General features: G+C 55.0%; 9 protein-coding genes across 9 annotated transcripts; 2 read left to right on the top strand and 7 right to left on the bottom strand.

Annotated features, from left to right (window-relative positions):
- Positions 1 to 373: 373 nt before the first annotated feature.
- Positions 374 to 998, top strand: MGL_2518 (uncharacterized protein; the record flags this gene model as incomplete). Its single annotated transcript, XM_001730084.1, has 2 exons — positions 374 to 479; positions 556 to 998. 2 exons carry the CDS (start codon positions 374 to 376, stop codon positions 996 to 998), a joined length of 549 nt encoding a protein of 182 aa, XP_001730136.1.
- Positions 999 to 1,244: 246 nt separating this feature from the next.
- MGL_2517 (uncharacterized protein) lies at positions 1,245 to 5,105 on the bottom strand (the record flags this gene model as incomplete). The annotated part of the gene is made up of 1 exon (XM_001730083.1): positions 1,245 to 5,105. One exon carries the CDS (start codon positions 5,103 to 5,105, stop codon positions 1,245 to 1,247), a length of 3,861 nt encoding a protein of 1,286 aa, XP_001730135.1.
- A 511-nt stretch (positions 5,106 to 5,616) lies between these two features.
- Positions 5,617 to 8,859, bottom strand: MGL_2516 (uncharacterized protein; the record flags this gene model as incomplete). Its single annotated transcript, XM_001730082.1, has 1 exon — positions 5,617 to 8,859. One exon carries the CDS (start codon positions 8,857 to 8,859, stop codon positions 5,617 to 5,619), a length of 3,243 nt encoding a protein of 1,080 aa, XP_001730134.1.
- A 669-nt stretch (positions 8,860 to 9,528) lies between these two features.
- Positions 9,529 to 10,137, bottom strand: MGL_2515 (uncharacterized protein; the record flags this gene model as incomplete). The annotated part of the gene is made up of 1 exon (XM_001730081.1): positions 9,529 to 10,137. The coding sequence occupies one exon, from the start codon at positions 10,135 to 10,137 to the stop codon at positions 9,529 to 9,531; it is 609 nt and encodes a 202-aa protein (XP_001730133.1).
- An 802-nt stretch (positions 10,138 to 10,939) lies between these two features.
- MGL_2514 (uncharacterized protein) lies at positions 10,940 to 12,388 on the bottom strand (the record flags this gene model as incomplete). Its single annotated transcript, XM_001730080.1, has 1 exon — positions 10,940 to 12,388. One exon carries the CDS (start codon positions 12,386 to 12,388, stop codon positions 10,940 to 10,942), a length of 1,449 nt encoding a protein of 482 aa, XP_001730132.1.
- Positions 12,389 to 12,956: 568 nt separating this feature from the next.
- On the bottom strand, positions 12,957 to 13,283 carry MGL_2513 (uncharacterized protein; the record flags this gene model as incomplete). Its single annotated transcript, XM_001730079.1, has 2 exons — positions 12,957 to 13,105; positions 13,157 to 13,283. 2 exons carry the CDS (start codon positions 13,281 to 13,283, stop codon positions 12,957 to 12,959), a joined length of 276 nt encoding a protein of 91 aa, XP_001730131.1.
- A 1,402-nt stretch (positions 13,284 to 14,685) lies between these two features.
- On the bottom strand, positions 14,686 to 15,846 carry MGL_2512 (uncharacterized protein; the record flags this gene model as incomplete). Its single annotated transcript, XM_001730078.1, has 1 exon — positions 14,686 to 15,846. One exon carries the CDS (start codon positions 15,844 to 15,846, stop codon positions 14,686 to 14,688), a length of 1,161 nt encoding a protein of 386 aa, XP_001730130.1.
- Positions 15,847 to 20,070: 4,224 nt separating this feature from the next.
- On the top strand, positions 20,071 to 23,394 carry MGL_2511 (uncharacterized protein; the record flags this gene model as incomplete). The annotated part of the gene is made up of 1 exon (XM_001730077.1): positions 20,071 to 23,394. The coding sequence occupies one exon, from the start codon at positions 20,071 to 20,073 to the stop codon at positions 23,392 to 23,394; it is 3,324 nt and encodes a 1,107-aa protein (XP_001730129.1).
- A 152-nt stretch (positions 23,395 to 23,546) lies between these two features.
- MGL_2510 (uncharacterized protein) lies at positions 23,547 to 25,064 on the bottom strand (the record flags this gene model as incomplete). Its single annotated transcript, XM_001730076.1, has 1 exon — positions 23,547 to 25,064. One exon carries the CDS (start codon positions 25,062 to 25,064, stop codon positions 23,547 to 23,549), a length of 1,518 nt encoding a protein of 505 aa, XP_001730128.1.
- Between the last annotated feature and the right edge of the window lie 91 nt (positions 25,065 to 25,155).

Raw genomic sequence — 25,155 nt, 5'->3', positions numbered from 1 at the left:
TGGTCGAGGGGAAAGATGCGGAGATAAGCGGTGCCTGAAGATCGAGTTCCTGCTTATCCATGTTCGGCTTTCTTCCCCGCATTGATCAAGAGAGCTTAGTCATCATCGCCCCACGAGCACGAATTTTCCGTCAAGCCGGCGGGGAATAAGGAGAGTCAAGCAAGCATGAAGTAGGCTGTTTGGCTCGCATCTCTCCACACATAACCATTGTGCTAGTGCTCATATGTCGTACGAAGGAATTCCGTCGCCTAGATACTTCAAGCTCCATTGGCTCGCTGAATCGGTGCTAGGAGTCGCATTGAACCGCCCGCCAGTGAATGCATTCTGTGTAGCGTAAGTGGCACGCTATTTGGAGAAGAGCACTGATGGCAGAATGTGGACTGAGATGCATCAGATCTTCGATCACATCCGCCGCGATGGCAATGTGCGTGTCGTTGTATTGTACGGCAATGGCAAGTGCTTTACAGGAGGTTTGGACTGTATGTGACCTATCCAAGTTCTGCCTTTCCCCCTTTCCCCGCCATCGTTTTCTTTATTCGTACTTACACACAGTAGTGCGCGAAAACGTGCTAGGTCAATTACTTGAGAGGGACGTGGATGCAGCACGGCGAGGTATGATGTTTCGCGAGTTGATTGAGCGCTTCCAAGCTGCGATATCGTCTCTGGAAGTATGTGAAAGACCTGTCATTGGTGTATCCCACGGCTACGTCATTGGTCTTGGCATCGATATCTTGAGTGCTGTAGATATTCGCTACACGTCACAAGATGCACGTTTCTCGATCCGCGAAGCAGCCATTGGACTTGCTGCTGATATCGGAACATTGCAGCGACTCCCGAAAGCCGTCGGCAATGACTCTCTCGCTCGCGAGTTGGCTCTGACAGCACGCGACTTTGATGCAGCAGAGGCCAAAGAGCTTGGCTTTGTCAGTAAGGTATTTCCCTCTCAGCAAGAAGCTTTGCGTACGTATCACACGACAAGCGTGCAAGAAGAATCTTGACATGACTAACCATATAACAGATGGGGCCGTAGAAACGGCGAAGCGCATCGCATCTTTGTCGCCCGTTGCTGTCGTGAGCACCAAGTTGTCGCTTGTGCATGCTCGAGATCATTCTGTGGAAGAGGGCTTGAGATATATGCAGTACCTCAACGCTGCTGCTCTCCAGACAGATGACATTATCGAGTCAGTGAGTGCGACGATGTCCAAGTCGACACCCAGATTTTCCAAGCTGTAATTGTATGTATTCTACACTTCCTCCAATAGATGTAGTTTCCATGACTCGTGGGACACGGTAGGTGCCTTCTTGGGCTCTTGCATCTGTCGCCATCTCCACAGTGTCGACAGCGTGGAACTGGCGGTCTCGCTTGGTGCACCGGGTCCATGAGCGAGCTGCGTGACTTGCGCCGCTAGCGCCTGCGTTGTCTCGGCACGATCTTGCATTTGACGTGCGTACCGCTCTTCCAAGTCTGCGGCTGCTCGCCGCGCAGACTGTTCGAGCGCCAAAAGCCTCTGCTGCAGTTCCTGTGCAGCGAGGCGATGGCGCTCACCGAACATGACAAGCACTGGGAGCAATCGGGCCGTATCCTTTTGCAAGGTACCAAGACGTGTCTGCAAGAGTTTTTGCAGCGACTCGTGAAGATAGCCTTCCTCGTACACACTGCCTTTCTTGCCGGCATTCTTCTTTTTCTCCTCCTTCTTGGCTTTTGCTCGCTGCCGCGACTTGGAGCCAAGTGACAACGTCGACATGGACGGGGCAACACTTGTGGCGGTTGTATATCGAGTGAACTGCGTCATCTGGGACATGTCGCTCGAGACTTCCACATTGTTCAGTGCCTGCACGTCCTCACTGACATAAAACGCAGACGGATCCTCGTCTCGTTTCGCATCCAGTTCGAACAAACGCCGTACCTGCTTCGTCATTTGTTCTTCAATTTCAGAAGCTTCCTCGAGCAAGGAGCTCTGCGTCTCCAGCAATCCTGGTGCCACATGCGTCTCCATCAGGTCCCAACGATCATGTGCAGCACACTCGTATTGTGCATCGACGAATGCATGTGCCCGGCAAAGCAGCTCTATGCCCGCTTCCATGTCTGGCAGACGCAGCAGGACGCGCGCAGCTTGCTCGTACTTGTGCTGCTCTTCTAATTGCTCCGCAAGTGAGCGCATAAAGTGTGTGAGCTCTGGCCCAGCCATGCGTGTCTTCTGTGCAAGTGTCAATGCCTGCTGCCATTGGTCCGCTTCTTTGTACGCGTTCATCGCATCGATCAAACGGCCAGCAAGCTCGTAGGCTGTGGCAGCTTCAGCTGCGCGCTGATGTGAACTTAGATAGTCGCCGAAGCGGGCGTACGCCTCACGGAGCCGCTCAGGATCGTTCGCGAATGCCTTAAGACCCTCACGGTATAGCTTGTGCTGCACCATATACGCCATAGCCGACTCCATCCGGGATTCATCGCCGGAGCGTGCGAGCCAAGCCAGTGCCTTGGCATGGTGGCCGAGGTGGTCGTCGATGCAGAATCGTTGGTACTCCAAGGGCTCTTTGGAGCGAAGATCGCGCAGAAATGGAACGTATTCACGGGGATCACGCGGCGACTGTTGCGCAATCATGAGGGCAAGGGACAGATCATACATGCCCAGAGCCACCTTGTAAAGCTGATCGGCACTGACGAGGAAGATAATGTACTTACACGCCTCTTCAGCAAGGGGCGGATCTGTGTCGATGTACTTCAGCAAGACCCGAAGCCCACCTTCATAATCGGGAGGAACCTTACGGACGTGAGCGGTGAGGATACAGGATAGGAAGCGGCGCTCATCAGCAGATTGGAAAGCGTCGAGGAACACATCGCAGATCCTGTTGACCTTGGTATCGAGATCACGCACGGGTGTGTGCGACGAAGGATCCCACGGCTTATACAGCGTCTGTGTGACGTCTTCGTTTCGCAGATTCGACAGAAGCAGGTTGAGATGATCGATGTTGTCCACTTGATGCAGAATTTCAGGCACATTGGAGAGGAAAGCCGTCGGATTGTGATCATGCAGCAGATTCAAATCGACACGGTGTGCACGACTCAAGCGCAAGGCGTCACCAAACAGACATTGGTCAAGTTTGCTGCGAATAACATCAAGCACCATAGGACGTGGATATGTCGTCTCCAAGTTGCCGCGCGGGATTTGTAGCACGAGCGACATGGCACTGGGTACAGCTGTCACTATGCGACTGCCACGCTCGACGCGGCGGCTGAGCTGTACTATGTTCGGCGTCGTAGACAGTGCCGAGAGTGGCAGGAACTTGACTTCGTGGGAGTGTGTCGTCCAAATAAGCAGGCCATTCGTCGAAGTGAACGAAGTCGCATCTTTCGCCAGCACGCGGTCCGGCGCGAGCAGCCGGCTATCTGCCGCCAGCCCAACAGGCATGAGTGTCTCGTCCATGTCTAGAACATGCAGTGTCGGGCAGAATGCCAGAAGAGGGTCCAATGGTGTCGGAGGCTCCGTGGGAGCCAGTCGTGTGACATCACCGCGGTCATCATGCAAGGCAAAAGCTGCGCTCGACGGCACGCTCACAAGACGACGTGGACCGTGGCCATCCAGAGTCACGCGTACGGGCTGAGATTCCTCCGAATCGCTCAGCATCCATACGGCCGCGTTGTCGCCATCAGTGGCCAGCACCGCCACAGTCAACGAAGAACTTTTTGATGACAGCGCAACCTGATACGGATACGTGTCACGTGGCACTGTCAACGTCCTGATGCACTCAGGCAATAGCGGAGCACGCGGGCGTGGCTGGGCTGCAGAGAGCGAGCCATAGGGCAAGCGCCACACATGCACAACCCCTTGCGAGTACAGGAGCGCAACGAGATCAGAGGTATTTCCATCGGCATCGACATCCGTCGTCCAAGCGACGTGGATGGGCGTCTCAGGCGGCGCGTGAGCGTGCGTGTCTGGTGAGTCAAAGATAGCCACGGAACACATGGGCGGTGGAACATTTTCGCGTCGGAAGGGCGTTAAGTATAGCGCATGGCCATCGACAACGGCAGCGCAGGCAGCATCATGCGGTGGCGGGCCACGAGAGCAAGCAGTCTCTAGCCACATCGTCCGCTTTTCGACGCGGCCATGCGCCGCTACATAGAGTGTCCAAGGCTGCTCAGGGTGCCAAGACAGGTGATTGAGCATGCCCTCGTACACTGACTCGTGTTTCAGGTACCAATGATAGTTCCCACTTGTCCACAGTTGCAGGACGTGGTCCGAACCGCGTTGCAAGTGGACGGCCAAGACCGAGCCATCAGCATTCCAAGCGAGCGCCTTGATCTGATGTTCACACGACCACGGAGGAAGAGGTGCCGTACCGTGCAACACGTCGGGACACGCGCCATGCTCTTCACGAAGCGAAAATTCACCATGCCGTAAACCGTTGCGCTCAAAAAACACAATGTCATGGCGTCCTTGGCGCCCAGGTGCATAGTCGCCACCCATGCGCTGAGATGTGGCGATCAGATTCCCTGTGGGACGGCATGCAAGCACATGAGAGATGCCACGTACACTTCGATCGGACGTCGCACTGAGGGTGCCTGAGCGTGTGTATACACGGAGAACACGGTGCAGCGCTGTGGTGTCAGAGAACGGCTCGGCATTAGAGATCACGAAAAAGGAGCCGTCTCCGCGCCAAGAAATGCGGGGAAGACCGTCGTCATCCGGCACAAGCGGGCCGCGTGGATCACCACTCGCTGGCTCTTGTGCCGCAGCCATAGCTGCCTGTTTGCCCTCTGAGCCATGAAACTGTGTCGACTTGGATCCCCAGCCGACGTTCACGGGCTGGTCATCGCCAAACGTGTCTGTCACGAGGATCGATTCACTCACGACTTCAAACTCGCGAGTCATGATCAAAAGACGTTTTTCACCACCCGTCACGATCGTGAGCAAGTCTTCTTCAGGACTCCACGCAGCTGCAAGAATCCCCTGGTCAACGCAACCCACGACGTCCGCAGGCGCTGCTTCGTCGCCACCGACCGGCAGCAACACAATGTCGCCACCCGTGCACACAATGCACAGCGCAGGCACATGATCAACAGTTGAGCCACCGTCAGGTAGTAGGCGAAAATCCGCCACACATGGCATGTGAGATGAACGCGGCGGGGCCGACACTTGCAACGCGGCCAATTCCTCGGACCCAGCGTCGCTCAGTCGTGCTATGAGAAGTTGCGCGTGTTCGTCGCTTTTTTGCTCCATATGCAGGACGTATGCCGCATCGTCAGACTCTGTGTCTGCGACAACGGCATCCCATGACACATGGGGCGTTTTGTACACTTGCAGTGCAAGTGTAGACAAATTTCGCATGGTCCTGGGACGTCGTCGTTGGGATGGAACGGACGCGCGAATGAGACGAGGAGCAGCTTGGCAGCTAGCAGTTGGACACGCAGCGACGCCTATTTTTTTTCTGTACTACCTGCATCTTTTTGTCATCGAGACAAAAGCGCCCACCCGCCCCGTCAAGCAGCGCTTACCTGTGGAGGCTCCAGTCATGCACAGGTGCCTAGACGTACGATGGTCCGTCTTTGCCAACCTTCGGCTGGACAGCCAGCCAGGCACATCCATTCCTTTCACTGCTCGACGCTATCTCGCGGGATATCTAAGAGGAAGAACGCAACGACTCGAAGTTGGCTTGTGCCTTGAGAAGGGCTGCCTTCTCAGCCTCGAGATCATCAAGTCGCTGGTTCGTACTAGCGCGGACGTCCTCTGGCGTCTTGGACCAATCAGGCTTCTGGGTCAGAGCCACGGTGCGTTGTAGTTGGGTCTCATTCAGAGTCAGCTTCTTTGCAAGCTTGCTCAGCTCCTGGTCAAAATCGACAAGGCCACTCACAAGAAGATGGACCTGAATCGTCGCTGACACACTAGCCACAACGCATCCTGCCGGCACCTCGGACGCTTGCGACACACACACAATGCTCTCACAGCCCTTGATGAGCGTGTGCATCACACTGCACTGCGTGCTCAGCACATGCCGAGACTCGGCATTCTGCACCTCGACAAATGCCTGGATCTTGGACGTGAGGCCGTAGTCAGCGGCAAGCGCACGCACCGCACGCACACTCGCAAACACATCGTCAAACTGTGCGGCTTCGGCGGCAAAGTCGTGCGTTGGATTCCACGGAGGGAAGCGCGTGTGCGCAATTGTCTCGCACGTTTCTTGCGGGCGCACAGGCAGACGATGCCAGAGTTCCTCTGTGACGAACGGCATGAATGGATGCAGCAGCTTCAGACCAGCGTCCAAGCATGCATACAGTGTGTGCTGCGCAGAGAGACGGGCGGCAGGCTCTGCACCCGCATCGGTGATCGGCTTGATGGCCTCAATGTATACGTCACACAGATCGTACAGCCAGAAGTTGTACACGCAGCTGGTGGCACTCATGAACGAGCGCTGCTGCATGTCGTGGTCAAGCTGTTTCGCAGTGGCATTGAGCCGGTACAGGATCCACTTCTCCACAAGACTCTGGGGCACAAACGCATCCTGTTCAGCCAGCGGGAGGGGCGTGTATCCGTCTTGCAGCTTCAGCAGCGCGAAGCGCGTGGCATTCCACAGCTTGTTGCAGAACTTCCGGTAGCCCTCCACACGCATAATGTCGAGATTGATGTCACGACCTGCCGCTGTGTAAGCGCACAGCGTGAAGCGCAGGGCATCTGTGCCGCACTGCGGAATGCCGCGCGGGTAGTCTTTCTTCTGACCTTGCGCTGCCTTGTTGATCTCCTTTTCGTCCAGGTTGCCTTCGCGCAGGCGCTGCTGCAACCCCTCGAGCGAGATGCCCTCGATGACATCGATAGGGTCAATGACGTTGCCTAACGACTTGCTCATCTTGCGTCCGTGGGCATCACGGACCATCGCGTGACAGAACACCTCCTTGAACGGCAGCTGGCCCGTATGGTATACACCGAGCATGATCATGCGGGCGACCCAGAAGAACAGGATGTCCCAGCCGGTCTCGAGCATGGATGTCGGGTAGTAGTACTTCATGTCGTCCGTGTTTGCACGCGGCCAGCCGAGCGTCGAGAACGGCCACAGACCCGACGAAAACCACGTATCAAGGACGTCTTCGTCTTGTTTGAGCTCGTATGCGCGGCCATTCGCCATCTTGGCCGCACGCTCGTCGGCCTGTTCCCGTGTGCGACCAACGACCCACCAACGGCCCTCGGATGCGTCCTGCTCCACACCTTCCATGTCGACAAAGTACGCAGGCACCCGGTGACCCCACCACAGTTGCCTACTCACGCACCAGTCCTGGATGTTCTCCATCCAGCGGAAGAACTCACGCTTGCTTTGTGGAGGCTCAATCGCCATGTCCTCCTGCCGGACCTTTTCGACGGCCGCCTTGGCGAGAGGTTGGCAGTTGACCCACCACTGTGGCTTCATCACCGGCTCGATCACGTCGCCAGATCGCTCACACACAGGCACCACCATAGGGTTGTCCTTGGTCTCGACATATAGGCCCTTGGCCTTGAGCGCGTCAACGACAGCGCGGCGCGCACTGAATCGCTTCATGCCCTTAAACTCACCGGCGTTCGCATTCAGTGTGCCGTCATCATTCAGGATGTTGATGAAGGGCAGGTTGTGGCGCTTACCCACATCATAGTCGTTCGGGTCGTGCGCAGGCGTGATCTTGACAGCACCTGTACCGAACGCCATGTCCACGGCCACCGAATCCGTCACGACAGGGATGTGGCGCTCGGCAATGAACGGATGCTGCAGCAACTTGCCATGCAGATGCTTGTACCGCTCATCGTCAGGGTGCACAGCAACGGCCGTATCACCGAGAATTGTCTCGGGACGCGTCGTCGCCACAATGATCTTGTCGTCCGAGCCGACCACCGGGTACACGAACGAGACAATCACACCAAACTCGATGCGCTCGTTCGGTGGGTAGCCCGGCACATTCATGAGTGTGCGGCCGGGGATTGTCTTTTGCACAACCTCCAGGTTCGACAGAGTCGTATTCAGGTACACACACCAGTTCACGAGGCGGTTCTCTCGGTACAAAATGCCGTCTTCAAACAGTTTGCAAAAGTTTTCCGTAACCGCCTCAGAGAGAGAAGCATCCATCGTGAACGCCTCGCGCGTGAAGTCAAAACTCGCGCCCAGCCGGCGCATCTGGTTCGAAATACGCGCCTGATACTCGTCCTTCCAGTCAAAGACCTTCTGCAGAAAAGCTTCGCGGCCGTAGTCATAGCGCGACTTCTGCTCCACTTTCGCCAAGCGCTTCTCGACAACTGTCTGTGTCGAGATACCTGCATGATCAAAGCCCGGCACGTACAGCGTGCGGTATCCCTTCATGCGGTAGAAACGAATAAGGGCATCCTGGATCGAGATTGTCAGTGCGTGCCCAATGTGTAAGAGACCTGTGACATTAGGCGGCGGTAGTGGGATGACAAACGTCTTGGCTGGGTCGTACGGGGCCGCATCACTGGGTGGCTTCGGTGTGAAGAAGCCCTTCTTCTCCCACCAGGCGTACCATGACGACTCTACATGGAGCGGGTTGTATCCACTCTCCATTGGTGCCGACAAGTCCTTTTGCTCGCCTGGCTTCGTAGGGTCAGTCCAGGCAGGTTCTTCCTTTGTCTCCTTCTTAACTTTCTCCTTCTTGGGCGCACCAGACGAGGCTCCGGCAGAAGCGGGCGCTTTTTCCGCCTTCAATGCATTCTTGGCCGCAGCCTTCGCTTGCTTCTCGGCCAGCTTGGCAGCCTTTTTCTGTGCCGACTTGGATGTGCCTTCCGCGCCACCCTCGGCCGCTGCTGACTCTGCTGCTGCTGTGGCGGCTGCTGGCACCTCGGAGGGCGGCACGCCCTCAGGTGACGTGTGCTGAACGCTAGGTGGTTGGCTCATGTGTAGAAAAGCTGTGTGAATCGGCACCAGGCACCGGTTCAAGAGTTGTCGTGGTCGTCGTACAGAATGTGTCGTTGCAATCCAAGGACGTGCCCAACGCCAAATTGGCATGCAATATGCACCACCCCGCGAATTCAACACAAACGTGCGTACGCGTGCTACTGCTACGTCGACGTCGTTCGTTCTTGTGTGGACGTGGGCGGTGGGCCTTCTTTCTACAGCGCCAAAGCCAACGCTCATGCACGTGATGACTGATCACGTGCATGTGAAAGATGCTGTCGGGTCGCGCGCGTCTCGAGACGCGTAGTGCCACGGAAAAAGGAATAGCAGCCGCAGTAGCTGCGGGAGCAGACGCCGACGTCCAGACCGCGGCGGCGACGGTGGCAATAACAAGCCAAAAAGCCCACGCTCCGCTGCTGCATCTGTGTTGGCGGTGCAGACATGAGAAAAAGAAACATCGGGAATGTATTGGCACAATACACGATGACTGCGAACAACCTAAATCACGCATGGAATAGACATGCGCGAACATACACAACAACTTCATAGTACAAATGAAAGCGGAACATTAAGAGAGAGAGAATGTGCAAAACAAAACACAAAAGCAAAGCTTGGCATCACTACTTGGTTGATGGCTTTGCAGACTTCCAGTTGTGTCAGCAAATGTGTTCAAACATGTTGGACAATGCGTACCTTAGCAGTGGCTTTCTTAGCTGGGGCAGCTTTCTTGCTGGACGAAGCGCTCGAATTTGTTTTCGCGGTGCCTTTTCTGTCAGCGGTCGCTTTCGTAGTAGCTGCAGCCTTCCTGCTGGAAGAAGACGTGGTACCCTTTTTCGTCGTTGACCTTGCCTTCGTCGATCGGGCGGACGTGTTCTTGCCTTGGCTAGTAGACGGCTTCTTCGCCGTCACACGCTTTGTTGTAGAAGACTTGGTCTTCTTCTGAGATCCCTGCAACGCAGTATCCGGCTTAGATGTCTTCTTTTTAGGCGCGGCTTTCTTCGTCACGGACGTTTTGGCATTGGACTTGTCTGCCGCATGCTTAGCCTTGGCGGCCAGCTTAATTTTACCGCTCACGCCTTTGGGGAGAAGGAATACGCCCTTGTCTTTTCCTCGTACAATAGCCTGGTTCAAGTGTGAATTGAATGAAGCAAGGGGAAGCTTGCTGGTGTCGGGATGTTTCATCAAAATATACTTTTTCAGCGTCGGACGACCCAGGCCTGAACGAGCGTCGTCTCCATGCGCCATAATGGCCTCGATAATCATTTCCTCATACGTCATACCGGTCAGATTTTTCGTGCCTCTTCACTTGTCAGTAGAATCTCGAAGGAAACTAGATGGTGCGGCAGCAGTGGCAAGGACAATCGTCGGCTTGCAATGGGATGATAAGACTAAGGTAATCGGGGGAATTGGGCCACCAAGCCAAATAACGCTATCTGGTAGTAGCACGTGTTTAGTTAGGGCCAATTTTTTCGAGCGCGCTCAGGCGTCGGTCGAGCCTGAGTGTCGCCCAAAATCAATCCTACCATGCCCCTGCATGTGTGCGACATTTATGATAGGCCATCTCCACTGACGGTCCATATGCACCACGCGCTGTACATCATGTAGTTCTGATCTTGCGTCGGACTACCACTAACGCGAGCTGGACAGCATGCACACATCGTGTCTAGACGTATGATCTATGTAAAAGCGAAACAAAACACAACACCAAGTATTGTTCGTTCTCGTACACCACAGAGTGAAGAAGAAGGAGAGCGGATCATCGAAGCTATCATATAGAGGTTTGTCTGCAAACAAGGAGGGAAAATGCCAAGTCTATGTTGCGACTTGGGGGCGACAAAAAGGAGCACAGATTGTCGCGTCGTTTCGTCATGTGCGTATGCGCTTGATCGGGTGTCCTAACGCGTGTGATCGGGTGTGATGCGATTGCAGAAAGAGAATCATACGAGTTTATTCTGCCGCCATCGGGCGAGATGCAGTAGTGGTGGAGAACTTCGACACGACACGTAAGCGCGACGAGCCTTGAGTGGAGGGAATAGTTCACCAACACGTTCCATGGACACATGGTTCAAGTCGGCGCAGTTCACGCCGCTCGAACCGCCAAAGCCAATGAGTGCTGACCAGCTGTAGCTACGCTAACAATCTGCCATGATCCTGGCTCTCCTGGCATGGGCACAGGAGTTGGCACTGACTTGCTTTGATCATCACCCCATGTCTCGGCAGGCTGGCCCATAGCTTCGTCAGACGTCGTGCCCCATGAGTACAGCGTGCCATCCTTAGCCAGGGCAAACGTGAAGCGCATGCCCGCAGCAATGCCAATAATATGTGCACGAGCATCTGTGCCTGGCATCGGCACATGCACAGGTGTGCGAAGCTGCACAGGCTCAATAGGATCATTCGTAGATGACGACGGTGACTTGGACATCGCCTCATGCGTCTCGGGCAAACCGAGTTTGCCTTCATCACCATCACCACAGATCCAGACATCGCCATTCGAAAGAAGAAACGCCGTGTGAAACTCGCCACCTGCCACTTGGACGACACGTGCGCCACCTACACGATGAGGATCGAGGGCCTTGACGCGTGTTGGACGTGTGACTTTGTCCTTCTTCAGGCCCGTACCTGTTTGGCCGCGGGTATTGAGGCCCCATGCAAACACACGACCGTCGGCGTCTACAGCAAAGCTTGTGTTCAAACCACATCCGAGGCGTACAATGTTTTTTAGCTCAGGAATCGCTTCAGGCGTCAGAAGCATACTGGCTGGAGGGTCACGCTTCAAGAAGCGAGCACGAACGTGGTACAAGTTGGCGAACCGGCCCAGTTGAGACATGCTGTTGAGTCCCCATGAATACACACGCCCATCCAGCGTCAATGCAAGGACATGGTTCTCACCGCACACAACCTGCGCAAAGCGCACATCTTCCAGCGACGGCACCGGGACAGGTGTCCACTGCTCACGGGGAGCATTGTCAGCATCCGTGTCGGCAAAGCATACTTTGCCTTCGCCATCCTTGAAATGACCCCACGACACCAGCTCGCCATCTGCATTGAGTGCGATGCTGCATCCGTCGGAAGCTGCGACACGAGTCGCGCGGAAGCGACGTACTTTCCCCTGCTCTGATGGCACACCCTTTCCACTAGGTGAAATGCCTTCCACTGGGCGCAGCACGTAATAAAAGTCGTCTTCAGACTCATCTGAGTCGCGGTACTGACGCGCAAGTGTACCATGATCATCACTTCCGCACGATAGAATTCGACCATTTGCATCAATCAGTAAAGAATGCATGCCACCAGCAGCAATTACCTCTGGGCCACCGGGACCAAGTTCGCCCGCATCCGTATCGGCGGAGATGCCCTTGTTGCCAAATGGTTTCGGTTTTGTAAGTTTGTGGATATTATCGTCATCAGGACCGCCGAGCGACAGCTGGCCTGCTTCGCCTGTGCCCCAAACAAATAGCTTGCGGGCCACGATGTCTGATTTATCTCCCTTGGCCGCTAGTAGGCCTTCCTGAGTTGCAAAAAGTGTGCCCATAGTGCATTGACCCGCCGTGTTTGTCTGGATTTGAGGCACGTGTAGCGCAGGTACAGGTGCAGGTGGCACGTTGAGTGTGGAAGCACGCGCACGCTTACCACGAGGCACCTCATGGCTATCGTCGGACGTTGTCGCTGCTGCGCGCTTTCTTGTGGACGAAACCCCCGTCACACTCTTTCGCGAACGGGCAGCAGAAGCTGCAGCTGGTAAGCGCAGATGTCTATTTACGTACCTTTGGGTGGCATAGCAAATGAAGAGCAAAAGTAGGAAGGTTAAGGTGGGTGCACGTGTCGTCGTCCACTTCGAGGCTCTCAAGTCCAGCTTATTTTTGATGGTTATGAATCGATGTCCTGCTGATGTGAGCGCCTGGTGAAGTAAGCATGTGTACGAGCCCGATGTGCACGTGATCATGCACGGTGTCGATCGCGTCTCTGGTACCTCACCACAGATGCAGCACCTGGCGGGCTCGCCAGCCGACAAGCACAGACCACTATGTGGAACGAAAAAGACGCTGCGACAGATCACATACACACACAGCACGACAGGCAAAGACCATTATATTATCACACTATTTGATTTCGAGCAGCTTGACATCAAAGATAAGAGTCGAGTTCGCGGGAATGCCAGGCAGTTTGGTCTTGCCATAAGCAAGGTGTGGGGGACACGTGAGGCGACGCTCACTACCAACTTGCATTCCCTTGACACCCTCGTCCCAGCCTGTGCACACCAGTTAGCGATACTGCAAGCCACAGTCATTCCCGCACGTACCTTTGATGACCTCGCCTTTACCGAGACGGAACGAGAATGGCCTTCCCTTGGTGTTGGAGTCGAAAACCGAGCCGTTCTGGAGCTTGCCAACGTATCGCATGCTCACCCGGTTGCCAGGCTTGGCCATAGGACCCGTTCCAGTCTTCTTGTCTTCTATAACCAGGCCCGATGGAAGCTTCACCTTAGATCGCGAACAAAACGTCAGTCAGCATGGACGCCAACACGCCTCGTACCTTGTCTTGCTTAGGCTGGGAAGCCGACGCTTCAGCCTTGCGCTTCTTGTTCAGACGCTTTCGCTGGCTGCGGCTCAGCTTTGCGTCATCGGCAAGTGATGTGTCCTCGTCCATCTCAGACACGGAGCGCTTCTTCGATGGAAGGATGACAATTTCTTGCTCTTGGTCATCGCCGTCCTCCTCTTCATCATCGTCATCTTCGTCCACTTCCTCCAAGATAACACCCTCTTCTTCGTCCTCATCGTCATCGTCGTCCTCGTCGTCATCGTCGTCATCGTCGTCATCATCTTCTTCGTCGTCTTCATCTCCTTCTTCGATCTCTACGTCCTCTTCGTCCTCCTCGTCGTCGTCCTCATCTTCGTCATCATCCTCTTCATCACCCTCGGGACCACCAATAAGAAGGCGACCAGAGCGACCATCTTCTTCATCGTCGTCCTCGTCGTCGTCATCCTCATCATCGTCAAGCATACTTGGGTCCATGTTGCTCAGCGACGTAGGCAAAAGATAGTTGCCAATGATATCCACAGGTTCATTACCTGACACTGACAGACCAACCTCTTCTTCCTCGCTGATCTGAAGGTTCAGTGTCACCTGCTCGACCTGTGTTGCCTGTTAGCAAATGCACGTGCTGCTGCAAACGCCAGCTACGTACCTTTTCGGGAATAAGTGAGCAAACCACATACGAGTCTTCTTCGGTGAACACTGGCACGCGTGGCTCCATGTCAACCATTTCCTCGTCGTCTTCGTCCTCATCATCGTCCTCGCCATCATCCTCTTCATCCTCGTCTTCATCGTCCTCGTCCTCATCTTCCTCATCTTCGTCATCTTCCTTCTCGTCTTGGTCATCATCTTCAATTTCAATGTCATCCTCGTCCTCGTCATCTTCCAAGTCGATCGGATTGCCTGCATAGTGCACACGAAGCACAGAGCGCTTCTTGCCCTTCAGGTTCTCAGGATCAGAGTAGCTCACATTCGTGATCTGCAGGTCGCGCAGAGTATCCAGATGATGGATTTCTCCAGGCAGCAACCGAAGCGTGAAGAATTCAACAGGTGCAGACATACTGGTGTGGTTGGATGTATGTATGTGGTTGGTGTAGGACCTATATGTATGTTGGGGGTGGCCTTAGCCACACAACTGACCACGTTCAGGCCCGGCAAAAAAAAATTGCAACACGTGCACGGAACGTCGCCGAACATCTCATCCAACCAAATTCCATGCGCATGGTCGTCCCCATTCGACGAGGAGGGTGTTTCTCCACATTGTGCTTACTTGAGGCGTGAATGTCTACTGCATCACTACTCTCGTCTTGGGCGCTTCTTTTTTACTGATAGCACTCGCACGGGCGGCGATGAGTCTCGCTGCCGAGTGGCGGAGGCATTCGCCTCATGACCGGAACAGGCATCGTGTGCGCGCGCCTTGACGTCTTCAGGCACAGTGTGCAGTGGAATCTCCACGCATGGCATCGATTGACATCCTTTCCGGCGTAGCGCGCGATCGACCGCGTCATAGAGACGCCGCGTGCAGTGAGCTGCATCTGCAGGCACGTTCCATGTACATGTGTCCTGCATCATGTACTTGAGCACGATATCATCTAGCATGGGGTGAGGAAGCGCGCACGCCTGCGCTGGAGGCGCCACGACGTCTGTCGGCGGTGTGCACGGATGAGTGAGCTGGAGATGATGATCCCGACACGTTGTGGTGATGCCGACGACAAAGATCCCCACCGCGTTGCCTGAACAACATTCCTGCCGATATCCCATGCGCTGCCAGAAGCCGTCGACACTGAGTCGCTCAAGCACATATCTTTCGTGCATCGCATCCCGCTGTGCAGGCGTCGGCGCTGGTTTGCACTGCATGATAGCTTGAGGACATGAAACACCCGGTGCGTGCGCGGTCGACGCCTGCTCGTGGAGAAAGCGGCCCTTTGGATCGTCGGGAAAGACAGGTATGAGAGTGGGAATCACACGTGCCGCTAACGCAGCGGGACGATCACGAGGGGGCTTGTACCGATGCTCCCATGTACAAGCGTGCAGCGGTAGAGGCGGCACTTGCTCGACGTTAGCGACGCCTGCCCCGCGCGCTGAATACGGGTATCCATAGTGCCAGTGTGCACGTGCCGAGATATGCACCTGTTCAGGCCGCGCTAGCGGCACAATGGCATGAGAATCGAGGCGCTCGTAGCCAGGAATGACATAGAATGGATCGACACGAGTGGCTAGCTGATGCCGTGCGAACAGCACCACTTCGCTCAGGCAAGTGTGCCACCAGCGAATCAGCGCTGCATCGGACAAGACTCGCTTACCTGGGTGCTGCTCAGACGATGGAAATAAATACGCATGCTGGGCTCGCGCGAGCACATGCAATGATACATGGTCGACCAGATCAGGCCAATGTTCTCTCGAAGCAAAATACGTGAGCACAGCGACGGTGAGAGCTGCCGTAAGAGACAGTGGCATGGTGGCTCCTAACGCGCTTGTCGCTGGGTCCGTCGTCACAGCTGCTGTATCCTTCACGTACTTTCGCACATGTGCACAAGGCGCTTGGGGGCCGTAACCGCTCGAGTCCAGCTTGGATACGTAGACGACGGCAGATCGTTCGCGTGGCAGCGTGTAAACATACAGCTCTAGTGCATATGCTAGTCGTAATGCCTCGCCTGGAGGCGACCATGCCGCTAGCACGACTACGTGTTCCTGCCATGTAGGTACAGCTCCGTCGTCCTTTTCATTGGATTCACTCGCTTCTGTTGCATGCACGTGTGCTAGCGGATAGAGAGAGCGGATAGGGCGTGGCCGACTGAAGAGCGTGTGGATTCGGAGGGTCCCATCTTCGCCCACAAGAGGTGGGCGTCGTTCTAGTGCTTCTTGACACCATGTCAGCAGGCGTGTCATGAGCGCCCGACTAGCAAAATCGAAAACAAACCTGTGTGCTTCGCGGCGCCGACCAGCGTTGCACACCATTCATGCGCCATGCGAAAAATGGCCGACATTTCGCACACTTCCTCGATACGCCTCCACACTACTTGGCATGCACCAACCATGTCCAGAACCAGATGCTGGGGTGCATCGTTTGTCACTTGAAACGGCATGTCGCGTGCGAGCTTGTGCCAGGCTACCGACAATAGAATACATTGTGCATGCCCTTCTAGATGCGGCGATCAACCGCGGTGCGGCGCACATCCATTTAGACGTCGACTTGCAGGCATGGCGCATCGTCTGCTCTGATGATGGCCCGTCGAACCAAGATATCCTTTTCTTGCTGGCCTCGCGACGAGTTGTGCTCGATCCACACGCCCATGGAATCGAATCTACACCGCCTATTTCGTGCATGGCGTGGATTAGCTTGCTGGAAGTATCCACACCAACACAGACTCTGTTGCAGCGTGTACGTGTGACTCAGCGACCCACCACTGACTTTTGCAGCAACATGATGTCTTGTACTGTGGTACGGCGAAGCGCGCCAAGACGCATCATCAAAAAACGTATACTCGCATCATTTTGCACGACCTGTTCGCACATGTACGTAATCTGGCACTGACGTTAGGTGCCTGTGCGTCGGCGCATTCTTGAACGCAAGCGGAGTCGTACGTATCATCGAATTCGACAGCATCTCTGGGCGATGGCATTTGCACATCCAACAACTCATATTACCGGAACCGGCACACGTATTCCCGCTTCTCACAGACTCGATGTCATGCTTCGTCGCTTGCAGCCCAGTATTCGGGATATGGTTCATATACGCACTGAACAGACATTTCTTGCGGATCATGACACTTGGACCGCCACCATGGAGGCCGTAATGGGCCATGCGCCAAGTGCCCAGCATTTTATATCGCTGAATGGTGTGCCCACATGGAAGCGACTGACCTGGCCTTGTCCTCCTCAGTGGGACGATGTGCCTTGGCATGCAAGCTTGAGTGCATGCAAGGACTGGCCCATGATCGTGCTGGATCTTCTTGAGCGACCATATGCAGCGACATCTTTGGTCGTCCGCATCCATGTCGTCCGTACGAGCTCCGCGCGCCGCCCACAAAAGACCGTGGGTGGATGGACTGGACTATTCGAGTATTTGTGTAGTGGCGTGCGTGCTTGTTCTCAGCCGCCTACGTCCCGCACTGCTTCGTGCTCAACACTTGCGCTACCATCGCGGCCAAGAAGCGGGCCAGCGCCATTCCACATGCTCCGTGTTCATCCTGATCCTGTACGTACCCACGTTTTGCCAACGAGTCTTGCCTCCGTACGTCCGATCGCTCAAGTGGATCGAAAGTACGTGCTATGCGCTTGCCAAGACTCTGATTCGTCCATCGCTTTACTTTGTTTGGATCAGCATGCCGTCGATGAACGTGTGCGATTCGAACAGGATGCATCCGCGTATGCGACAGCATGCATGAACCAGAAAGAACACTCGCGCACGCTACGTCCGACATGTGTGGTGCGAGCTCAACTCCCTGCCTTTGTTATGCAAGTGATGTGCTTCTGGGGCTGGGATGTGACGTGTGTGCGTGCCGAATGGCATGTAAAAGCTGTGCCATGCATCGTGCCGATGCATCACGCATCTATCCGTGACCTATTTCTACAATGTGCAGCATGGACAGCTGATCACGCTATCGATCTATCGACGCTTGCACGCACTGCTTCTTCGAACACGCACGGGGTCGCGAGTCTGTTGCGGCACATGCCTCCCATGCTCCGAGATGTTCTCGCTTCACATGCATGCCACACAGCCATTCGTACGTGCATCGACCTTTATCTCTGGTATAGCTGACTCTCAGGCTTTCAACAGTTGCTGACGAACGAGCAATGCTCCCGTTTAACGCAGCAGTGGAAGTTTACGTCTTTGCCGTTTCAGTGTGCGCATGGACGTCCTTCAGCTGTGTGTGTTTGGAAATGCACGTCTGCGCGATCTGACGCTGCACCTTGCCGCATTCGCTGGGATACACTCAAGACGTTAACCTAGTCTGTGTACTAGAGAATGCAGCTGTACGCCACGGCCCAAGGCAGGATGGCCGCCTTACGTGGCTGTGGATTGGACATGCACACCCGGCACGCAGGGAACGCGGGGATAGCAGGTGGAGGTCAGGCCCATCAAGGCTGTGGAGCAGCCCACACGCGTGAACTGGAGGCCGCTTGGGCTTGAAAGATTTGGCTCTTCGCAGCCTGTTGGTTCCTGGCACGTGATCTCGGCATCTAAGCAAGCGACGTGGGATGCCGAATTCTGCCAGCAGCCTTCGGCGTTGATTTTGTTCGTCCACATTCTGCCATCACATTTGTCCGTTTTATTTTTTTTATTTCCTTCTCCGTGAGCCACAAAACAACGACTTGGGCGCTAGCAACGGCAGTTGTCCTACGACCGTGGTGATATCAACAAGGAGAAAAAAAAATCATTGAGCGCACTTTTGGGCCTTGATGGATTTGACCAACTTGCGCGAAAGTCTTGAATCCACAGGTGATGCTGCTCATGAGACGTCAAGTCGCCTCTACGACGAGCGGCTCACGAACGAATTTCGAGGTACGTTTACGCGCACGCAAAAGATGACCAAGGAAAACTTACACATGCACTTTGTATCTAGTCGCTGCATTGCAACTCACCAATCTTTACAAGCAAGGAAGAAAAAATTCCCATCATGCCTTCCTCGATGGATACACGAGGGCTCTTCGTGATACATTGGAGTGCATGCGACATGCTGCTTTAGATCAGACGGAAACACCGCAAATGCGGCTCGATCGCTTGTACGACTATATTCAACGACGACTTGAGGCATTGCAAAGCGATATGCAGGACCAGGAGGACTTGGATGCTCGGCCTGTGCAGCCGGCAGCCGCCACAGCCACGCGGTCACACCGAACAGTCGAGCGCAAGCCAGATGTTCGGGTTCGTCATGCGCCATCGCACGATCCGAAGAGGTCTGGTGGCGCATCTCATGGTCATACGCAACGAATGGAGTCGGTTCGAAAAAGTAGTCCGGACTCGTCGCAGTGTGTGTCGGAGTCGGAGACCGAGACCCAAGAGCCTCTGCATGATCACCCACGTAAACGACGTCGTGCTATACGATCCAGGATGCTTCGCGCACATTCTGCGGAACATGGCTCCTGATACGAGCTTCCTAGCTTGCCGCGATATCCGTTCTAGCTCGTTTGTATATAGATACCCTACGAAGCTTGGCAGCTCTCGTTGCAACTTTTGCTTGGTAGCTGCTCGGACAAGATAAAAACATTCACTTGTATGGGCGGGCTTCCAAGTCCCAACACGCGTGCCCTCGCAACCAGTGCTTTGATCAAAAGCCACATGCAGCGCAGAGTCGGTCCACCACCGCCGTTGTCACCATGGATTGTGCTAAAAAATAATAATAATACATAAAAACAATGCAACGATAGTGTCAAAATTAGCCAAGTGGGTCTTGACACATAGCGCGGAACAAGAAAAGGCCCTTATTCGTCGACCCAAGTCAAACCCATCTCCCCCCACCCATGGTGGCCCCATGGCAGCACGTGGAATCGACACGCAAGCGTGTGGAGGATGTAGTGTGGGCTAGACACGCAGGCAGTCAGAGAAGGGGTCTTGGGCCGTGCTGTGAGTACGGGGCAGGGGACGTGGATCGGTTCGTTACCAGACTCCCGCACGGCCTTCCGTCTCTGGTGACAATACGACACGCTAGGACGACGGCCTAGGCCCATCCTGTCGTAATGCAGTATGTGGGGAGACTCATGTCTTCCGTGTACAACACCATCACACCTAATATCAACCCCTCGACACTCACAGGCGCTATTGATGTGATTGTCGTGGAGCGCGAAGTGGAAGTCGAAGAACCTGTGACGTTGCCTGATGGAACGACGACGACGAACAAGAGAAGTACGACGGAGCTTGCATCATCACCGTTTCATGTGCGCTTCGGCAAAATGAGCGTGCTCAGACCTGGCGAGCGTAAAGTCACATTGCACTTGAACGACTCGCCCGATCCGCTTCCGTTTGCCATGAAAGTTGGCGAGAATGGCGAGGCCTTTTTTGTTATGAAGGTCGAGAATCCCGAAGAACATGTGCCTGATGCGCTGGTGACCAGTCCTGTTGTAGGACCGCTCTCGAATCCTCTGTCGTCTGCCGACCCGGTGCCCCTGGATCTGGGCGAGTCATGCTCTGCCAATGCCGGTGCCAATGAACCCGCAGCAACGACAGAGACATCAGGGCCAACACAGGCAGATACAACAGGAGCTACGTCCGCTGCACCTTCATTGACTGAGCCGCGACCCTCTACGCCACCCATGCAGCTGCAGCCTGCATTCGGCGATGAGCCTGTGAGTGAAATGAATGTGACGCCTGTCGAGCTTGACCTCGATATGGAAGGCTATAAGCTCAGCAATAGCAACCGGCAGGTCGCGCTGAGGCAGGGTCAGCGACTCGCGGGGGAGCTTCCGCTCAACAAACAGCATGGTGGTCGGAATCCGTTGATCCTGAGCGAGCGCTTAGACCAGCCGAATCTTCGCTGGCAGCACCACCTTGTCAACTCCATATCGAAGCTTGTGATGCCATCCAGGTCAGGAGCAACGTCTGAGCAGAGGAACGCATCCACACGACCTCGCCGCCTGAGCGATACATCGCTTATGGTGCCTGTGGACCACGACGAGTCATCGCCGTTGCCATTGCCGACGACCAAGCCCTCATCGTCTTCGCCACCAACTGGGTTGCTGCATCTCCGAATATCGCGCAGTGACTCAGCGCTGTATGCACATGCCATGGCTCAGCAAGCAGGCGACGCGATACTGCCAGGTGTACATTCGCCCTCTATGGTCGAGGCCAGTGAGGCGGTGAATGAGAATCCGAATGAAGAAGACGCTGTCGGCACACTGACATGTGCACAGGCTGATCCGTACTTGTTCCAACTACGTGTGGACGACAACACCGTGTACTCGTTTGAGCTCAGTCTCTGTTGGATCCCAGCCGCTGGCGCTTCTGATACAGTCAATGCTGAGTACCTTTTTGATGAGGGCCGCGTGTCGTTCCAGCGATTCCTTGAAGATGACTCGATCATACAAGACCCACGTCTCTGTATCCGGCACAATGACTCGTACCACTACCGAGAAAGTGAGCACGACATGTTCTCTACACTCGCGTTCTATCGGGACATATTGATCCGGTCTTCATCTGAAGCTCCTGCTGTCAGTACGAAAGCCAGTGTATGGCGCCGAATATGGAGCAGGCCTGAGCCACGTCTTCCAGCCGAGCGAGTCTCTGCCATTGCGGATGTGAGCCAGGCACCAAGCGATGTGGGCCGTGCGGCTGCTGGGAAATCCAGAGCATCTGCGCCTCCGAGCCTGTCATCCAATGCAGCGACCACTGTCGCTGTCGCCGGAGCCCCGACTTCTCCAGTGCCAGAGAACGGCACTCTCGCTGCTGATGTCGCAGAGGCCGGTGACGAGGAAGCTGCTGGTGCAGCTGCAGCTACAGAACCGGTCATCACGGAAGAACCCTCTGCCGCACAGCCCGACACATATGTCAAGACATTGCGTCTGTCCTCAGACCAGCTCAAGCAGCTCGGTCTTCGGAAAGGCACCAATACCATCACTTTCTCCGTGACGTCGTCCTATTCGGGCGTCGCAACGTGTCGAGCACGAATATTTTTGTGGGACTGTGACCAGCCTGTGGTCGTGAGTGACATCGACGGCACCATCACAAAGTCGGATGCTTTAGGCCATGTGTTCACGCTCATGGGCCGCGACTGGACGCACTTGGGCGTTGCCAAATTGTATCATGACATTGCCAAGAATGGGTACCGGCTCATGTACCTCACATCCCGGGCCATTGGGCAGGCGGACATCACACGAGACTATTTAAGGAACATCAACCAGAACAACTACCAGCTACCAGATGGTCCCGTGATCATGAGTCCTGATCGACTCATTGCGTCACTGCACCGAGAAGTGATTCTTCGCAAGCCTGAAGTGTTCAAAATGGCCTGTCTGCGTGATATAGCGCGGCTCTTCGGCATTGATCCCAGTCAGCCGGACAGCGAGCACAGGACACCATTCTATGCTGGGTTTGGGAACCGAATTACAGACGCTCTCAGCTACAGAAGTGTGAATATTCCCAGCTCACGCATCTTTACTATCGACTCCAATGGGGAAGTAAAGATGGAATTGCTGGAACTAGCTGGATACCATACCTCTTACCCAAACATGACGGATCTTGTCGACCAAATGTTCCCACCCGTGCCGAAAATGAAAAGGAATGAACACATTGCTGCCTACACCGACTTTAATTACTGGCGGGACGAGCTCGCCGATGTCGAGCTCCCCCCTGACGAAGAGCTTGTGCCGGTTGTCTCTCCATCATCACCCCAGCAGCGCAGTCTTCGCAGTCCAAAGCAGAAGTCGTCTAAAGGCGAGCGGCAGCAGCAGCAGTCACAGGAAAAAGATCAGCCGTTGCTTAAAACACAGCTTTATGATCGCTCGCCGTCATCACCATCGTCTCTCGTGTCCTCATCGCCACGTTCAAGCACATCAGACCCATCGCTCTCTGCACCGGCGTTGCCCCCACCTGAGAAACCCAGTCGTTTTCGTCGTCTGCTGGGCTTGAGTCGACGTCGCCGCCCAGCCGATTCGACCACTCCAGCCTCGTCTGAGCCGCGGACTGATGACATACGTCCACGCTCTCTCGATCTGTCCGATGGCTCACTCAGTCCACCCAGTTTGCCGGGCTTGTCCTCAAGTTGGAGTGAGCGCCATATCCTGTCGTCCGATGACGATGACGATGATGACAATGCGATCAAAACTCATCACCAACAACGGAAGTATGCAAGCCTCTATGATGAGCCGGGCGATGAGAGTGACGAGCCTGTGTCGCCTGAAGCTCGTAGGCGGCAGCAACGGCGGCAGCAACTATTGTATGGGTCGTCGTCCTTGAGCTTTGACAAGGCTGATCCACCTCGGCACTTCTCCGACTCGGCGCCTCCGCAGATGGAAGATGAAGATCCCCTCTTGGCATCCGGTGATATTCAGTTCGAGTGGCGTGGATGAAATAGCAACATTATATGTGTATGAACAAGAGAAATACAAACTCAATAGTGTCGCACGCCTTCGTAGATACGGTATTATGATGATGTACGTATGACGGCGTGCTTGTGATGCAATTACCATGGTAGCAAGGACGCGTAGAACCTGGCTTAGTTTCAGGTACCACTGCCAATAGCTCGAGTTGCACTGGGCTTTGGCCAGTACTCGTCTTCTGACTCCTTGCCTGGCTTGTGGCTCATATACACTTCCTTCCGCGCAGCAACCGTTGTTGCACGATACCTTGTCGAGGATGGCGGCGCCTCGTCTGGTCCGTCATCGTCCTGCCCAGCAATTGTATCCTTGTTCTGCGTGTCGCTGTTGTCCTCGTCATCGTCGTCGTCATCATCATCATAAGGAACACTGTAAAGCCATGAGCGGCCTTCATACGGGTATCGAGGCCGCATGCCCAGCTGCGGTAAAGGTACAACTATAATACCTCTTGCATCGGGACGCCGTGGAAGTCGTGGCGACGGCGACGGCATGCTTACGGACGGGTCCACTCGGTATTGGTGCACGGTCGACGATATTTTCCGTGGTCGCGCATTCGCATGTGCCTTATTTTCGCGCACATGTGTGAGAGCCTCATCGCCTAAAGCGTCCATCTCTTGTTTGTGTCGTCGCTGTGCTTCTTCGGCCTGGGAGTGAGTGAGTTTGCCCCGCGCTATGGGCGTGCTCATGTCGCTCGTTGTGGATGCTGCTGCACTCTTGGTATCGTCGGCAAGACGTCGCCGTTCAAGCGCCGCAAATCCCCAGAGGCGCGCGTTCAGATCAGCGTCGGCATCCTGCTCTTCCTGAGGATCGCCGACTTGTCTGGCTCGAATCCGCTTCCCATCGAGCAAAGTGACCATGCCCGTCCCACCAGGACGAATCGCTCGTACCAGCTCACGACTCCGACTTCGACTCCGCTCGCCTGCAAGCGGACGTGACGGCGAGGGCGAAAGAGATGAAAGAGATTCGTTGCGCTGTCGGCGGAATGGCGACCAAGCACGAGTGAGTGAACGACCCCTGGCTTCTGACTCGGCATCGTCGAGTCGCTCGCACCGACCTGCACTGTTTGTACGCTGGAGTAGAGATCCAGTGTCATTTGGTATGAGTGACTCTTCAGATCCGTTACTTCGTGAGAGCGGGCGCCATGGTGGCGGGGCCAGGAACGTCGTTGTTGCGGACGTCGATGCAGCTGCATCATCCAAATCTGAAGCATCGTCCTTCTCAATGATGCTCTTGCTGGCATCTTCCAGCACCTGCGGTAATGGTGCAAACTTGACGAGTCGTACGCTCGGCGTAGATGAACGTCTATGACATGGCAAGTCCACGTCCTTCCCATTTTCAGGCTCCTGCTTTGCCAGTGCCTGGGCAGATGCCATACTTTTGCGCGTATTGATGATGGAGTTTAAGTCGGCGAGTTCTAGTGGATCCATTGGTTCTTCATCGCCATCGCTATGGCCATCATTGTGAACGCTATTACGAATCCTGTTGCCACGGATGCCGATATGATGGTCCTTGCCCATGAAACTGCGCCTACGACTTGTATCGAGCTCGGCATCTCTCTGAGATCGCGAGGAAAACGTCCTGCGCAGTTTCGCGCGAGTACCGAGTGCTCGCTTGTGGGATGGTTGTGCGGATACCTCTGACATAATCACCCACGTATGCTGTGGTAGACTGCGATCGTCTACATTCGCTTGTTGTACAATAGACAAGCCGCGATAGGGATGTTTAGATGATTTG

This window comes from Malassezia globosa (assembly GCF_000181695.2).
Source record: "Malassezia globosa CBS 7966 chromosome Unknown mgl_sf_6.1, whole genome shotgun sequence".
NCBI lineage: Eukaryota > Fungi > Basidiomycota > Malasseziomycetes > Malasseziales > Malasseziaceae > Malassezia > Malassezia globosa.
This window is presented reverse-complemented; position numbering and strand designations above follow the sequence as displayed.